Source organism: Conger conger, chromosome 4, assembly GCF_963514075.1.
Source record: "Conger conger chromosome 4, fConCon1.1, whole genome shotgun sequence".
Lineage (NCBI taxonomy): Eukaryota > Metazoa > Chordata > Actinopteri > Anguilliformes > Congridae > Conger > Conger conger.
In genome coordinates this window covers 29095656-29114064 of record NC_083763.1, presented here as the reverse complement: position 1 = coordinate 29114064, position 18409 = coordinate 29095656, and the positions used below count along the sequence as shown (strand labels likewise).

Genomic DNA, 18409 nt, shown 5'->3' with positions numbered 1-18409 from the left:
CAGCTGCACGGAGAGCTATTTCAGCCTCGCCCTTGTGCTGCTCTGGGCTGTGCTGCTGCATTCTGCTAAGTGCAATGAGCCAGTAAAGAGCTAGCCGGAGGAATGGAGTGCCTTTATTCTTAAAAGACACTCAGGAACCTCCTTAGAGATTAGGGACTGGTTTTCCTGTTTTCCTTGGTCGGACGGTTCACCCTGAGACGCGCTGCCTTGCATTTCGGTAGTCATGACTCCCTCTTTGAGATTAGCTGTCATTTTGTTTCTTAAACCCTTTGAGTATCAGAGGAGCGAGAGGAGTAGCTCACCTCTGGGGGTTATCTTCTGCGTCTCTGGGAGAACCCTGTTCTAGCCTAATCAAAACTCTTCCGCCTCATCAGGAGGATCTTGTTTAGTTAACTTTTTTTTTCACGGGTCGATTTCTGTTGGTGAACCGCCGGGGAGTTTTTGTTCCTCTAACAAGAGACTCATCCGTTTCCTCGGGAGTTCCTCGTTAGTCTGCTTAGACTCTCTTAGACCGTTTTTTCGGGTTTTGATTCAGTTGCCGTTTCGGCAGGGAGTCCTGTTTTCTGTGTTCTCCACTAGTGGTCCCACACGCTTGTGGGGGAATCTTAGATTACATTAGTTGTTATCCCACACATCGTTGGCAAATTTGTCATCCCTTCCCAGGCTCCCGCCCCTGCTCCCTCACAGAGCCAGCAAATAAATACCATCTGCTTCAAGGTTTGCGAGAGATTAGCCTTGGTGGACTTTCAAAAGTTTTGAGATAAAAAATAAAAGCAACAATGAATGTACGTGTCTGCCAGTATGCATGCTTATGTTACAAAATTGTGCAATTCCAGGCAGGCAAGGGTTGACTGATATCCACTGTTGTTATTAGCAGTGGCTGGCATATAGGCTAGCTACTAACTACGTATAATTAAATACAAACATGAGTATCGTCAGTTAAATAGATAGCTAAATAGAATATTAGACCAGTGGTTCTCCTACCTCATCACGGCACATGGTAGGCTAATCTGCAACAGAGCTAGCTACCAACAGTCAGAACATGAGCCTGCACAGTATGCCTTTAATGACCAATCGGCCCAAATAGGAGCATGCTCATTTGCTATTTTAACAGTGAAGGAGCTGGGACATTGCGCCTCTGTGAAACTAGCAATCACAATTGCGTTTGAGTCCAAGATAGAGCCCCTAAGGTGGTAGGGCATGGATGTGGCAAGATGATTGAATTCCTTTGGCCAACACAAAAAATGAACAAATTAAAATATACAGTGGTCTCCAGAATTATTGGCACCCCTGACAGACAATGCACAAAAAAATAGACAATATGAGAAACTCAAAAATGTCACCGTGAAAAAATACAGCACTTTATTAACATACCCACAGTGAAATATGGTAGTGGGTTAGTGATGTTTTAATTCCAAAGGTCCAGGGGCACTGGTTAAGTCAATGCTATTATGGAGACTTGTTTGAGACTTGGCTGTATTTTTCATTGTCCTTTCCAGCAGGACAATGATACAATGCATATCTCAAAATCCACAAAGAAATGGTGCCATGACAACAAAACCTATGTAAATGGTTGGCATTTATATAGCGCCTTTATCCAAAGCGCTGTACAATTGATGCTTCTCATTCACCCATTCATACGCACTCACACACCAACGGCGATTGGCTGCCATGCAAGGCACCGACCAGCTCATCAGGAGCATTTGGGGGTTAGGTGTCTTGCTCAGGAACACTTCGACACAGCCCGTGCGGGGGATCGAACTGGCAACCCTCCAACTGCCAGACGACTGCTATTACTGCCTGAGCCATGCGATGTCCTGCGATGGCCATCTCAGGTGCTGGATGTTAATCCAATCTGAAACCTGTGAGCTGAACTGAAGAGGGCTGTTGATAAGTGCAAATCCAAGAATGTGAAGGTTCATGCAAGGATCTGCATAGAGGAATGGTCCAAAATTCCTGAAAATGTGTTCCTTAACCTCGTCAAGCTTGGCAGGAAATACTGTCAATACTTAGATTTTGGTTAAATCTATTTTTGATTTCAAAAATGTTGATGTTTGATTTTGGTTGGTTCCATTGAAACATTAATAAAGGACAGTATTTTTCCACATGTTGACATTTTTTAGTTTATCTCAAGAATGATATTGTCATATTTTTAAAGCATTTTTTGCGCATTGTCAGGTGTACCAATAATTGTGGAATATGCTTCAACAGTTCACACAGCAGCGCTTTATCTGTAAAACCAACAGTCTACTTCATACCCAGACATTAAACATCAACTTCGGGTGGTAATACTGAAAGGCATTTTGTCACGGCACGTCAAAAAGGACGCACAGCATTTACATTTGGTGGGTGGCCGGGGCGATAACATCAGTCAAAGATATGGTGAGTCAATGAATATTTTGTTGCCAATGTAGATAAGTGTGGGGCCGATGAGAGAGGAGTATAAATATTTACACTCATTCTCTCTATCACGCAGCTGTATAGGCAGAAAGCTCATAACATTTCTGGGGTGTGTGCCGATGATTCCCTCCCCAGCTGACTCTTGTTGCTATCACAGCCCTTTGAAGAAAGCTATCACCATGATGACACTTATAAAGACCAAAAGGAAAGGTTCTAAAAATATGTAGCACTCCCCAAACTTTTTTTATGCAACACGCGTCTCAAATCCTGAAATGACATAAATGGCAAGAAAAGTCTCTGGCACTTCCACAGCATTCTTTCATCCTGGCAGAACACTCTGGAATAACAGCCGCAGTGGAGTAGTAACATCCACTAGCTGTTAGTATTGATGACTGCTTGTTGCTTACGTTGCAAACATAGAAAGGGCAAAAAAGGAAGCAATATGAACAGAAATATAGTAATAATTACAAAATGTATAAATGAAGCGGGGAAGAGTGGCAGATAAGTTGACAGGAAATATTTTTTTCAGACACAGCTCGGAGGACGGTTTTTAAAATATCACACATTAGGGGAAGATAAATGCACTTTTTTCAGTAGACTGGGCTTCCCTTCATTATGTTTATTTTTAGTTTTGGTGCAGTGAGTAGGGACCTCCTTTGGGCTGCCTATCCTTCATTTTGAGTATCTCAGAATGACTGGCTCTGCTGATGCTGACAGGGGTGGGGTGTGGGGTAGTCACACTTCAACTGCACACACTGTAGGCCATGAACCAAATGCTTTGCTTAATTGTAAGCACAATCATTACATTACATTAATTACAGTAATGGCATTTGGCAGACGCTCTTATCCAGAGCAACGTAAAACAAAGTGCAAAGTGCATACCCATAACCAGGGAGAAGTGTGCTAGTGGACAAGCACAAAGTAGATGTGTTGTTTTCCTGCTGTACAAGTTTGCATTTATCTCCAGATTATCCTGGGGCTAAGCTTGGCTGAGCATTAAAAAGTGGGAGTGAGTTCTTAATTCTCATTTCCAAGTTTCAATCAACCTTCAGTCACTTTTTATTTCAAGTAATTCATATGTTCACTGAGTAACATTCACCCACCCTAGCCTACAGTGAAGAATAACACAGAGGGCCTTTGAAGTGATTTGAACCCTTCCAGAGGTTTACGAATTGCCCAGAGGCAAAACAGCATCCCCCAATTCTTCTCTTCACTTTAAAGAACACAGTCTCAGGCTCAGGTATCATGCTTAACAAAGTATATGATGGAAGGATGTCAGGATGCCTGACACCAGTAGCATTTAGTAAGAACTGAACAAGAAAGCTTCACCGATGCTGCAACACCGTTGTGCTTGGCCTGGTTCAACCCTATCACATTACCTGCCATTTAATGCCACTTCACTATTGTTTACATCCTTTGCCAGGGAGTTTATTTTATTTTGTGGTATGTAAATGTCTTCCATGTAAAAAAAGGGATGAACAGGGAAGGAAGCATTGCCTATAAATAGAATTAAAGAGCCCACTGTAGTTTGTGTGACAAATGAAACCCTTGTTTACATGGGAAGGGTACTTAAAACAATGTTTCTTCATGTAATAAAGCCACCATATAACCTAGTTATCTTGCAACTCCCACCCTCCAACTGTCAAGCCCTCCCAATGTGCAATATACAGGTATTATCACAGGTGATGCTGTTTCTCTGACTACATTTCAACCAAGTTTTCATTTTCAGAAAGGTCAACCCATGTCACATTGCTCCCCTGCCACAAGATCCTGTTCCACAATAAATCATGTCAGAAGGAACAGTGAGCAGAACAACTGAGAAATGTTATCTCAGCCAAGCCACGCAAACCAGTTAAGCAACATATTAAAATAACTTTTTTTTCTCCTCCTTTTTCTTTTCCTAACTACTTTTTGTACTCCTAGCTCCATCCATTGGAAGAGGCTAGAAAAAGAAGTAAAGACTGGGAAAATGTGAATTAGGCAAATGTGGAATGTTCTTGCTTCTTCAAACATGAGTTTGAAGCCACGTCAATTAGAGACGTGGCAGATGCGTGGCAGATGGGGAGAGGTGGATACACAGGATCATAATTTATATGTCATACCAAAGACTACTGCAAAGGATGGGCTCATGTTTCCTTGCTGAAAGCCAAGGGAGTTCCTAACTTCTACTTCTAACTCCTAGAAGGAACATTTAGCAGGCTGGAATGTGTTTAAAAATGGCGGACCTTGATCGATTTCCAGGTCAGAAGCAAGGAAAAGAAAAAAGAGGAGAAAAGCAAGTGATTGGAATGATCCAAGTGTAAAAAGACAACCACTCACAAGCCCAATTTGTCAACTGCATCAGATATGTGAGTGTAAACAAGATCTTACATAGCAAAGGCCCTGCCCTGGGTCTAAAGATCCAAACCCAGACAGACCCATGTACCCGTGAACTATAACCATTTCTAATGAAGACTGATTGATTAATAACCCTCGGTTATGACGAGCAGACTGTCCTCTCTGCCAGTCATCTGAGGTGAAGGAATCACACAAAGAGTCCAGTTAATTATTCAGTGTGGCTGCTCCAATCCATTACACAGCATGTATAATAGAGGAGCCGGTTCCACATTAGTTTTAAAATCTATCGCTCTTAATAATCCAAAGAGATTACATTAAAATCATTCAAATGCAGGGTGACGTGTCAGGCCATCAATGACGGTAGTGCCGTGTGCATGCATCCCAAAAATACCATCTTCTTTTTTGGCTTCACAACAGTTCCCACATAATAAGCAAGTAGTGTAACACAACTTGACTTGCGTGTCTGCACTTCAAACAGACGGCAATTATCGAATTGATGAAATTAACAGAAGCACACCGGAATCGTACACACAGTGGAGATTCAGACCACAGTATTATGGCTATTGGTTTATTTTTCTTTAGTACCGGCAACGATGTGAATGTGCTTAATACGCCAGTGCAATTAATGAAACTCAGGCCCAAGAGGATGCAATTAAGATCCTGGTGAGCTGTTGTTGGCTCACGGCAAAGTCGCGCAACTTGTGGTCTGTACCTGCCACTGTTGAGCTACCTGCTGAGGGAGGGCTGTTGCAATATGACCAGTGGCACACGCACATCTCTACAGTACATATGTTTGCCATTGCAGATCCCATAGCCCTGTGTCCTCCATATTTAAATGCTACTGATGAGAATTGAGAATCGGCTGCATCAGTAACAGACCAAAAGTGTGTTTGTGCTTTCACACAAAACTGACAAGATTCCTTCTGTGACAAGCATTTTAATAAGGCATTAACCAAAATAGTTTTTATACTTATATTTATATGTTTTAGCGCAATGCTTTTTTTTTCTTGGTTCGCTTACTGTAGCTCTATTATATTTAACTCAACCTATTTTGTGGTTCATGCAGCTATCACGCACAATCAATGCTTAATCGCGTGCTATTGATGCGCTGACTTACTGGTTTGAACCAGTCAAAGTGTTTTACTGTCCAGAACAAAGTCACACCTAGACGCATCCAGATAAATGAATAAGAGTCCATGGTCGATCTAATCATTATGGGTGGCTTCTTCAAATTGAAAAATTGCCATTTTAATTAACAGCAGTGACTTTCCATACCACAGTTTGCCACAAATAATGGTACTAATGTTCTGTAAATTGCTGTGTCAATAGAAAGAGGATACCTAAAACAGTAATGTAGAAAACATGGCTGAATATAACAAACTACTATTGGATATTTTTTAGAAATCTTAACCACCAGCAAAATGTATTCAAAGGCATGCAGAAAGCCTGGACAAAAGCGTACAGTCAGTGGTTATTTTTGAGGTGGGGGATCCCTAGTTGGTGGCACGACACTGACAGTAAGGAAGACAATTCACATGCTTGACAATTGTCAAAACTACATTGTAGTTTGCAGGATGTAACTTGACTCGTAGACCAAAACGTGAAACTCTCTCAAACTCACATTAACCAGACAGAAATCGAAATCCCTTTTGGGGAAAAAACGCACTGGAAATCTGCCGAGGGAATCCATGACCCATGAACCAGGGTTTTAGGGCTACAAACTGTGACACTCTATAACCTTTTTGTTTGAGTTTGTCTGTGCATAAATGAGTAATTATCAATCTCCATTTAAAATTGTGAAGTAGGGCAGAGACAGGCCAAATGCTGGTGTTGCTGTATGACTTCAGCGCACAACTGAAATGAATGGCTTCCTGGTTGAATGCTAATATTAAATGGGGTAGGATTCTGAGAGTTGGACAGAAACATTTTTGGTTTTCGGCTATGATGATGATGCTGGAAAACAAAAATAGCGGTGCTATCCTTTAACATTACAGCATCAAATTCCTCTCAATACAAATCCCCTTTCGCTCCCACAGTACAGTATAGTTCACAGTTGTCGTCACTGATTGCATACACCTATGAAATGCACAGCCCCATATTCTTAATACTTCCCTAATACCAAAACTGAGTTTACAGATCATACTGTATGAATGTTCATGGATAACTGTTTGCATAAAGTCCAGTGACAAGGAATGTTCTGGCAAGACCTTACATGAATATCCATAAACTAACATGAACATCAAATTTCTCTTACCGCCCACATCCTCCTACAGTTCTGTAATACTGATAGTGGAAGGAACCCAGAAGCTGACCAGCTGACCATCTGCTTATAGTCTAAAGAATGTGTGGAATCATGCCCTCTATCACAATAAACTGCCATTTTTGATGGAGGGCAGGCTAACCTCCATACTGGTAAGGTTGCATCTGTGGGTCCCAGCGAACCATCCATCACTGGAGCACTGGTCTATGTCCACATCCTGCAGACTGACGTCCACCCGGACCACACCTCTGAAAAGAAAAGATAGAACATACAGAGTATTTAAAAATCATAGAAAAGGGAAAAACCGTGATAATTATTATAAGTCATGCATTTCTTCCTGCATAAGTACAGAACTACAGACATCTGTGAGAAGGAAGAAATACACTACCATTTCATGTACAGAGCCTTCGAATCAGTGGCTCCTAAATTGTGGAATACTCTTCCACCGGAGTTAAGACGCTAATGGCATCTGTGGAAAATTTTACAAAGCAGCTAAAGTCACATCTCTTCAGACAGGCGTTTGACTAGCCGTTTAATTTTTGGCTGTATTTCCGTTTATTTCATGTCCGTTTATTTGTGATTTGTTGGTTTTATTGACTGTTCTTTTATGTATTATTATTGTTATTATTTATTTTTATTTTTAATTTTGATCCTGTGAAGCACTTTGTGACTGTGAAAGGTGCTATATAAATAAAATGTACTTACTTACAGTCTTATATGAAGAGTATGCTCGATATACTGTATGTGTTGAGCTACTGTACAATGTCTCTCAGACATGCACTGTTTCTCAGCACAACCTTTTTGTGGCATATACATATGAGAAACAATAGTCCCATGGTTAATGAGGAAACAGTGAAATAAAAAGGGCTTAAAGAATTTTCTAATCTTGCTTCACGCAACTGAATCTCACCCAAAAACGGGACATTTGCGACAGAGCTTTGATTCACAAAAGTCATTTGAAGTCATACTGTGGGCGCAAGCTCAATTAGTAATCCCAATAAGGCTGTTGTGGCACACTTAAAGAACAAATTGATGTGTGTATTGTGAATGCCAGTATTGACGATTTTTTGTGAGAGGGACGGAAAAAGATCACGCAGACACAAGCTTTAAATTGTGTAATAGACAGTTACTGTAGGTGCATATAATTTCAGCTTGTCTCTCAATTATTAATGGTTTCGCCCCTAGTGATACTGATCGTTAAAGAGCCATTAGTGCTCTGTTAGATGCCTGTAGTCTTCGGATCAGCACTTGGTCATAATGAAAATCCCCTTCACACATTCCAACAACAGGGCCTTCAGAAAAAAAGTGCCCATCTTTCTAATTAGTGACAATAAAGGATGAGGTAGTGGTAGTCTCATAACAGCCCTGACAACAGGCTGTTCAAGAGGACTTCCTGCCATTAACACAAAGATCTTTATTGTCACATTCACACTAGGATAACAGGATTTCCAAAAAAATGTCTAACATATACAGTACATTAATAATGAAATACCTGATTAAGTCTTGTAGTAATCGTTGCGATAAGGATAAAGAGGTTGACTGACAGAAGGGCTCTGATGATTTGTTGAGCAGTGATTTGAGGGTACCGATTCTTGTCAGGGCTACTAGACGATTAGAAGTATACTCTGGTATTATTTTGAGCCTTTGGGGACCATATTTTGAGGGTTTAGCCACCAGTTCTCCTACTACTTCTGACATGCGTTCAAGACAGTGAACATTTGTGGCGAACCATGTTTGCAGCAAACAGTTACCGTTTCAATATTTTAAATAAATATTTAGTTCATAACCAACGCCTTTTTAATTCAAATGGATATGACCTAGGTCAAACAATGCCAGCTAGCAAATTTGTTACTTTCCTGTGATATATTTTTAAAGGTAAAAACAAATATTGCACTGATTAAAGTGTATTATAACAGCCAAATAATTGTCAACTTTTGTTCTCTTGTCATTTTCCCCATCAGCAGCCATGTTTGTTCACCGCATACTACCTTTTCAAACGCCACATGCTATAATGTTGCCAAACATTCTACCAACATGTTTAAACAGATAATTATAAAAGCACATGTTTGCATACAATGCCAGGTATATGCGACCTATAGGAGCTATCTATATGCATGTGGGCGAACATGCACACATTCAGGCTATTTGTTTTGTATGTGTGCATACAAGCATTGTATGCACACATGTAAATGTGTGTGAGTTGAATGTTAAATGTGGGTATTTGAATGTGAATCTCTAAACAGAAGCAGCAAAAATGATGAGCCTAATGTAACACACACACACACACACACATACATACAAAGGAGGTGCTGTAGGAATCACCTTCTAGTGAGAATGAAGTCTAGGGAGGAGGCGCAACAGCAGAAAGAGCTCAGCCACTTTTTCTGTGCTGTTATTAATAAATCTGAAAGGGAAATTTATCACACTTCTATGTTAGCTTACTGCACCCCTTCTCCTCTTCACTCTCTCTCTCTCACACACATACTCACACACACATGCACACACGCAATGGTTCAGGTCTCTTTAATGTATGTATTAAAGAAGAGTATAATCCCCAGAAGAAAATATATTCCATTTCCAGTGAATTATTACATCTGCTAAATATTCATCTACTTGACTGCATGCTCCTGTTCCTTTTCCATATTATATTTATCCTCGATGAAGCATTATGAACAGTAAACCTCCAAACCTATGCTGTTTTATCTCTATATATTTTACCTGACTTTTAAATATAATTTCTTAATTTGTACACAAAAAATAAACTACCAATATGTGCCTCCATAAAGAGGCTTGCTTGGATACCAAACCCTGAACCCGGCAACATTTGTTTGCTCACTGACACATTTCCTTCTGTTATTCATATCAAGACCACCTCTCCAGGTGATGTTTTCTGATGGTGGTTTTACGCCCTCCTGGTGGTCGGTCTCCATTTTCCAAGTTATCTTGACTAGGGGTGTTCAATCTTATCTCAAAAAGTCTGATATGGGTGTAGGTTTTTGTTTTAGTCAAGCGCTACGACTCGTGACTGTACTTATCAGTGTCATAATGCTGTGCCAAATCGAAAACCTCCACCCACATTGGTCCTTTTAGGATAAGATTGCACAACCCTGATCTTGAAACCAAAAAAGTCAATCTTAAAGGTACAATAGGTCATTTCAGACTCCTAACGGTCAAGAGAGGAATTGCAGCAACAAACAACTTCAAACCACAACAGAGTTCCCACAGTCTATGAATATGGCGCTTATTATAAAGCGTTATTATACAGTTCAGTGTTCTTGTGCACTGTTCTGGAAAGCTGACAGTGTCCTGTTAAGAAAATGTTTGCAAACAGGTGACTTGAAATCCTGAAAGAATGTGCTACACTACATTATTTACTATCTTTTTTAAGTTTTCACTTTAACTGACCAACTATATTGTGAGCAAGCAATTTATTTGGCTACGTAACTTGCTAGCTATATCTAAGATATGATAGTCTAGCACAAACTATAACTTAGTTTGAGAGAAATAAAGGCTTAGCTAAACACGGATGATTGAACACTCTATATACTATTGCTTATCTAGTTAGAAAACTATACCAGTTCGCTATCATTAACAACAAGGAAATTAGCTATTATTATTATTAGCTTCCCGAATTTACAAATATCCACCTGAGCCACAACGTGTGTGCACTGTGCTACTATGTTTGTATTGCCTATATTTTATCGTAAGTGGATAGTTGTAGATTTGTCAAGCTATAGCTAATTTGCTTGTTGCTACCGATAGCGAGCTGTTATTGTTTTATAACTAGATATGTAGTCTTCGCTGGGATAATAAGCAATAAAAGCGCCAATTGGCTGTGGCAGTTAGAACCAATTTTCAACCAATGAGCTTGCATTGTTGTACAGCTGTACAATGAAACCCGAATTCAAGGACTATAAACACAGGCAGAGGGTGAGTCAACATGTCAGTGAGCCTTTTTCAATGATAGAAAGGGATTTACAATGTAACAATGTTTTAACACAAAAATCTTACCTAGTGTACCTTTAACAAGTATTTAAGGCTTATATTTAGACTTAAAACCTTATTTCTATTACTTTTTGTTAAATAAGACAAAGGGATTGCCAGTGTTTTTACATGCCAATGGGGTAAGAGAATTGCGCTTAAGAAAGAGTAACTTAAAACAAGATTTCCAACTTGAGGAAAACAATACGATGTTATGTCTCGTTTAAAGACTAAAATTCTTGTTATAAAAGAGATTTTCTGCAGTGCAACCCTGTCACTGGCTGTCGCTGAACAGAAGCAGCTTCAGATCTCAGGAAGGTAAAGGAGCAGGTTAAGTACAGCACAAATCAGGCCATCCATTTCCATCCATTATTTTTCATTATGGTATACAAAGTCTGGAGATGCAGTCCGTGTGTCCGGCCAAACTTGAACTCCACTCCCATTACTGAACAGTTTGTGACTCAGCCCGGGAAGGCAAGGCGCCTGGATTAAGCCGGACAGGCTCCATGGCTGCTCTCGTCTTTGATGTGATATCCACAGGCCCAGACAGTGCGATGCACTCCCCACACAAATTAAATCCTGTAATTGCTATTGCTGCATCAGACCTAATGGGGAACCAACGAAGCAGAAATCCGCAATGTAAAATATAGCTCCCACCAAAACGCATTGTGTATGCAAAAACATGACATTTCAGCTGGTGTCATATATCTCATTCTACAGAAGATTTCAGTGATCTGGGACAACATACAAGCCATCTGAATAACACAGCGAGTTGTTCGCGGTTAGTTAAACCGTGCTGTCACTTCTGTCAGGAGCAATGTTTTCAGTAAGTGTCAACACAATGAAATCGTCCAGCGTCAACGAGTCAACAAACTGAGCTGATCTGATCCTGTCAGAAACATTGGCAAACAAAGAGATTTAATTATAACAATGAGACTATTAATGTTAATCGCAAGCCATCTGTTCTAGTAACACACAGCACCTACTGGGATGTAATCTGGCAATGTCCCTATATCAATCACCGCATAATCTCAGTTGGAGAACTAGAGCAAAATATCATGTGGACGCCCCAATTTATTTGGAGATATTTATTATTCTGGGAGTTGATTAAAAGATCCAGTGCATGATTGCACATAAGCACACTGATCGCCTGTTTGCAGAGCTGATCCCATGAAGTGCAAGGCTAAGCAGCTCATATTTACGTAAGTGTCCCTAAAGCGTTTGATGTTGTGAGAAGAAACTTGCCTTGTGCCCGCCAGGAATGGTTAACAGAAACAGTTAAAGAAGCAATAAAGTTAAAATCAAAGGGCTGTGCTGCTGTTGAAAAATATTTTCTGATAAAAAAATTAATCTTTGAGCTCTAGAGAATCATCTTTTTGTTAGGGTCAGCTCTCACACCTCCCTAGACAAAAGCCTAAAGTACTCTAGTATACCAAAGTATAGATTCAGTCAGGTTTTGGTTTTGTAATGTACAGAGATATCATTAGACTTGGTGTATTCAATGGGCCGTTCCACCATTCTAGGTTACGCTTAAATTTCAATGATTCCCCAGCTAATGAGGTGATGCCTTTCTCCTTGGGGTTGAGAGGTAAACCAAACAGCATCTAGATTATTATGAGGTAAATGAGGAAAGTGTAGCTGGGGGGTAGGGGAAAGGGGTTATTCCATTGTATTCCAAATGCTATAAAAGGTACAGTGTCTATATGTTCAGTGATTCAGAAGACTAAATTTGCCATTGGCCGGTTGTCCGCTTCAGCGGCCTGAGATCGAACTTCAAATGACCTTGCTCGCATTTAAGAAGCACCATCTCGCCAGGGTGTTCAGCTGAATTACAGTGGGGTGCAAAAGTTTGGGCACCCCTGCTTTAAATGTCTGTTACAATAAATCTGTATGCGATCGAAAGTAAACCAGAACTCTAAATGGTTAAACATGCAACCTTTCTGCAAATTTTAAAGCAAGATTACTTTTTATTCACATTTTTTACCATTTATAAATTATAAAAAAGTAAAAGGGCCCTGTGCAAAAGTTTTCTTATTATTATTCTTTGGTACTTTTTGAAAAGATGATTACTAAGACCCAACCCAGGTGATTTACTCGTTAGGGCTTCAATGAGTCAGGCGAGCATAATTTCAGGAATGATTCATTCATTCATTCATTATCCTAACCCAGTTATCCTGAACAGGGTCGCAAGGAGCCTATCCCAGCATACATTGGGCGAAAGGCAGGAATACACCCTGGACAGGTCGCCAGTGCATCGCAGGGCACACACACCATTCACTCATACACTCATACCTATGGGCAATTTAGACTCTCCAATCAGCCTAACCTGCATGTCTTTGGACTGTGGGAGGAAACCGGAGTACCCAGAGGAAACCCACGCAAACACAGGGAGAACATGCAAACTCTGCACAGAGAGGCCCCGGCCGACGGGGATTTGAACCCAGAACCTCCTTGCTGTGAGGCGTAGTGGAATGATAAGACCAAGAAATATTTGATTTTTTAAATATTTGAATAAAATTGCACATTTAAACAACATTGCATGAATTTATTTGATTTGCACCATTATTTTGTTCTGTGAAACCAACAACAATTGAAGAATATTGAAACAAAAAGTGTTTGATACTAACTCTAAAATATCAACTAATCAACAAACAAAATAACCCAAGATCATTTTCTCAGCTACAGTGGTAAGCAAAACATTAAGATGTCACAGTGAAGTTGACCATTGACCTTTTGGATATAAAATGTCATCACTTCATAATTTTATCCTATTAAATATTTTTGCGAAATTTTGTCAAAATTAGCATATGAATTCTTGAGTTATGGCCCTAAAACATAATTTGTGAGGTCACGGTAACCTTGACCTTTAACCACTGACCACCAAATTCTAATCAATTCATCCCTGAGTCTATGTGGGGCGACATGGCTCAGGCAGTAGGAGCAGTCGTCTGGCAGTCGGAGGGTTGCCGGTTCGATCCCCCGCCTGGGCTGTGTCGAAGTGTCCCTGAGCAAGACACCTAACCCCCAAATGCTCCTGACGAGCTGGTCGGCACCTTGCATGGCAGCCACTCGCCGTCGGTGTGTGAGTGTGTGTATGAATGGGTGAATGAGAAGCATCAATGGTACAGCGCTTTGGATAAAGGCGCTATATAAATGCCAACCATTTACTATTTAAGTGGACATTTGTGCCAGATGTACTGAAATTGCATGCAGGCATTCCTCAAATATTGCATTCATGAGAATGGGATGGACGTTAGGTCACAGTGACCTTGATCTTTCACCTTCGAACACCAATTGGATGTTTGCGCCAAATTTACAAAAATTCCCTCAACGTGTTCCGGAGAATGGGACGGACGGATGGACGGACAACCCGAAAACATAATGCCTTCGGCCACGGCTGTCGCCGGCGTGGAGGCATAAAAATGGAAGATAAATGGAACAGTTGAGGTCAAGCCAAGGTCTGGAAGACCAATAAATATTTCAGATAGAATGGCAGAGACCTGGTGAGAAATGCTCAGAAGAACCCACACTGCAAAAGAGCTGTAAAAAAGAGTAGCAAACACAGGTCTAGCTGTTTACAGGACAACAATACAACATAGTTTAAACAACAAAGACCTACATGGCAGAGTTGCCAGAAAGAATGACCACAAAATTAAGCATCTGAAGTATGCAAAAAAATTAGTCTTTGGGCTTGTGTGGCAACTAGGGGCACAGGAAATATTGTGCGAGTGGAAGGAAGAATGAATTCCACCAAATATCAAGAAATTCCAGAGGCTAATGTTCAAAGGTCAATCCAGAAGTTGAAGAGAGGTTGGGTATTCCAGCAAGACAATGATCCAAAGCATACCTCAAAATCAATCATAAAGTAAAGGAAACAGGGGCGGTTTTGGAATGGCCACCACAGCTCCCCAGACTTGAATATTATTTAAGATCTATGGAGAGAACTCAAATATTCCATACATGCAATGAGGCCAAAGAATATTTCTGAGCTAGAAGTGTTCTGCCAGGAAGAAAGGGGGAAAATTCCAAAAGCAAATTGAAAGACTCTTAGCTGGTTACAGGAAGTGTTTACAAGTTGTTATGTTATATTTGCCCGAGGAGGAGTTACAAAGTGACATGGTTCCCAAACTTTTGCACACGTTTAACTTTTTTTATTATTTTGAAACTGTAAAAAATTAAAGTAAAATAATCTTAACTAAAAATTTGAAGAAATGTGTCATGTTTAACTGTGTACCATTAAGAGGTCAGGTTTGCTTCTGTTCACTTAGATATTAATTGTAAAAGGCTTTTTGATTAGGGGTGTCCAAATTTTTGCACACTACTGTAGATCTTGCCTGTCCTGTTGAGATAATGCATTTCCACTGATCGAGGAAGCTCCAAGATTATACTGCAGTGGACTGCATTAGCATCATTTTATCCAACAGCAAAATGTTTTTCATGTGTCCGTGTCGAGGACTGGAAGATTCCACAGAAGGTCTCGTGCCAGAGGTATTATTCTCAAATGTTAAAATCTCAGACTTATTCCTCTAATCTTTCCTAATCCTACTGCAGGAACTTGTCTAGTGGTTATCAGAACCGTCAAAATAGCACTATACCACAATTTCATTGTTGCCTTTTGTGGCTTTAAAGTAACATTAAAAACAGCCTTGTGGAATAAAAACATGCAAATGTGAAAAAATATTTGAGGAAAATGAACAGACCCAGAGTATTTCATGTCTATTTTCATTCAGTAGTTTACAGTAGCTGGTCTGCCGTTCGGAGGCGGATAATGGCTTTACAGCATTGTGCCTTAAACCTAAAAATACAACCGTCAGCCAGATTTTGCCAGTCTCCTGGGAATTGAGAATAGAATATCTTGGCAGGTTTTGCATTAAATTTAGCAGATATGCTTATCCATAGCGTCTTACAGAATAAGATAGACATAAGTGCACCCTGCTGGAAAAACAGCTCAAGCTAGGTTTTGAATCAGCTGGTAGCTGGCTGACCAGTTCAGACTCAGCTCTCAGCTCAACAAGGTTTGACCAGATCAAGCTATGTCTTGAAACAAGCAACCAGCCCTGGCTGGTTGATCAACTCATACCCAACTAGACCAGTTTATGACCAGCTTGACCAGCTCAGTTTTCAAGTTTACATATGCAGCATCACCAAAGCACTAATACAAGTTAACAGTGCTTCCTAAGAACAAAAGTATACATCCACTGTAAATACATTCAAACTACATCCAAAACAAGCCATAAGTAGGGAAAAATCGAAGCATAGGTAGATTGTGTGGCTGCCGGGGTTTAGGGGTTTAGCTTTGAGCCTAAGGTGATCCTTCTCTCCCTAACACACTCAAAGCTAAGCTACAGCACAAGCAAGCTCCTATAGTGTACAGTATATGCACACGATAATTCAATGGTTATGGAACTGGACTCATGAAGTTCCATTTCTGGTTCGTTGCCATAGCCTTTTCCCTTGTTTCTCGGTGACAGACACTGGATGAATCAGATGTTAGTATTTTTAGCTTCCGGGCCTCCAGCATGATTTTAAATGTCAGCCAATCAGTCAATAAAATCATAAGTCAATCATAGAGGTGTGTGTAATATAACCTCATCGGCTGCAGCTCCAATAAAGCTCAAGTAAACAGGTCTTTAGATCCTGGAAATGATTATTTCAGTTGGAATAAAAAGTAAGGGATGCATAGCGATGCAGTGCGTAGTGCAGTCGCCTCACAGCAAGAAGGTACCAAGCGTACAGTAAATCCTGGTCAAGGACCTTTCTGTGCGGGATGTGCACGTTCTACCCATGTCCAAGTGGCTCTGCTCTGCCAACTCCGGTTTCCTCCCAGAGGAAAAGATATGCAGGTTAGGTTAACTGGGGAGTCTAAATTGTTCTCAAGATATGAATGTGTGAGTGAATGACTGATTGGTGATTTGTCCAGGGGGTATTCCTGCCTTTCATTCAATGTACGTTGGTATGTTGGAATAGGTTCCAGCACCTGTGGCCCCTGACAGTTTAGAAAATGGATGGAACCAAAGAAAAATAATTAATGGGTTTCACATGATCGGGTTTTTCCTTGGTGTCAAAGCCAGGAAGTGGTCCTGTCTTTGACACCAAGGGTGGCCTGAAATGGATGAACTGTATGAGAACTTGTAGCTATTTGACATGCGTGAGGTATGAATGAATGTGAGGTCTGAATGAACTGTGCTCAGCATTACAGTGCTCCACGTAGAGGGGTGTGCTTCAGAGGTCACATGGGCAAAAGCTATGAATACACAGGGGTTCCCAAGTCTATGATTGGGAAGCTCTGCTTTAATAACTGCAAGATCAAAAACAAGATTGATATCATGGGGCATCAGATGTACTAGTCTTATCACTTATGCATGAAGTTGCTGTTTCTCTGGGACCGCTGATGTACTCTGTAAATGCTGCAGTTTTCTTTTAAATTCAGGTCCGCAACAGAAGAAAGTCAAGCGCAATGCAATGTGTTGCATTGTGCACAAAAGCCACAGCACATTTCAGAGGTGAGTAAATGGCATGTGTTTCCTTGGGGATATGGCTCCATCATAAATACATTATAAAATAAGGAGCCCTTCCAGTATAGCACAGCCACACATACAAAAAGTACTCTTTGAAAGGCACTTAGATCTGTCCTTTGAGAAAATAAAATCATGGAAAAGCATTTCATTTGAGGAGCCAGGTGCTCAAAGGCAATGCCTAAAAATCTGAACATGTAAGTCCTGCCTTTTATTTTACCATCCATACGTTGTTTACCAGCTGGCATATAGTATATAAGAAAGTCAAATTGTTAATGAGGTGAAGAATGAAAGCATTAGGTATAAGTCCTCTTTTGATGGAGGAAGCACATGTATCTTCTTAAGATGAAGACTTTTTGTTATTCCATTTCCACCAAGACACAGAAAAACTTGTGACCCAACGGCAGACAAGTTAGATATTTGGTTGAATTACAGGCGTGTTTCAGAAGTGGCATATCTTGTGACGCATCTATGGGTGCACATAATGCATCATATCCTGCTGTGTACGGGGCTGCGTAGCTGCGGACCAGTCAGAGTGCCCTATGCTAACCCCTGTCCACTGTCGAATGTGCCTACAATGGGCAAGCAAGCATCGGAACTGGACCTTGCAGCAACGGAAGAAGGTTGCTTGGTCCGATGAGTCCCGTTTTCTTTCACATCATGTGGACGGCCGGAGGGAGGGAGTGTGGAGTGTGGAGTGTTCTGCTGGGAAACCCTGGGTCCTTAACCCGTGTGTTGTCTTAAGGGTCAAAAATGACCCGCCACTATGTTTAACTGCAGAGAAAACCCCCTAATTTATCTTTTTTCAACTTGACATTTGATGACAAAGCTTGCGATGAGTGACAGGTTGTTTCTTCATGCAAAACAGATTTGGGGTTTAAAGTTCAATTAAGCTGTTATATTTTAGGGGTTTAGT

The 18409-nt window shown here is 40.6% G+C and overlaps 1 protein-coding gene across 1 annotated transcript in view; it reads right to left on the bottom strand.

Moving 5' to 3' along the window:
• The window catches only part of gpr158a (G protein-coupled receptor 158a), a 112356-nt gene that overhangs the window by 89028 nt on the left and 4919 nt on the right, over window positions 1-18409 (bottom strand). The window contains exon 2 of the mRNA XM_061237354.1: window positions 7140-7245. Coding sequence (XP_061093338.1) covers window positions 7140-7245 — 106 coding nt within the window. The remainder of the gene's footprint in view (window positions 1-7139; window positions 7246-18409) is intronic.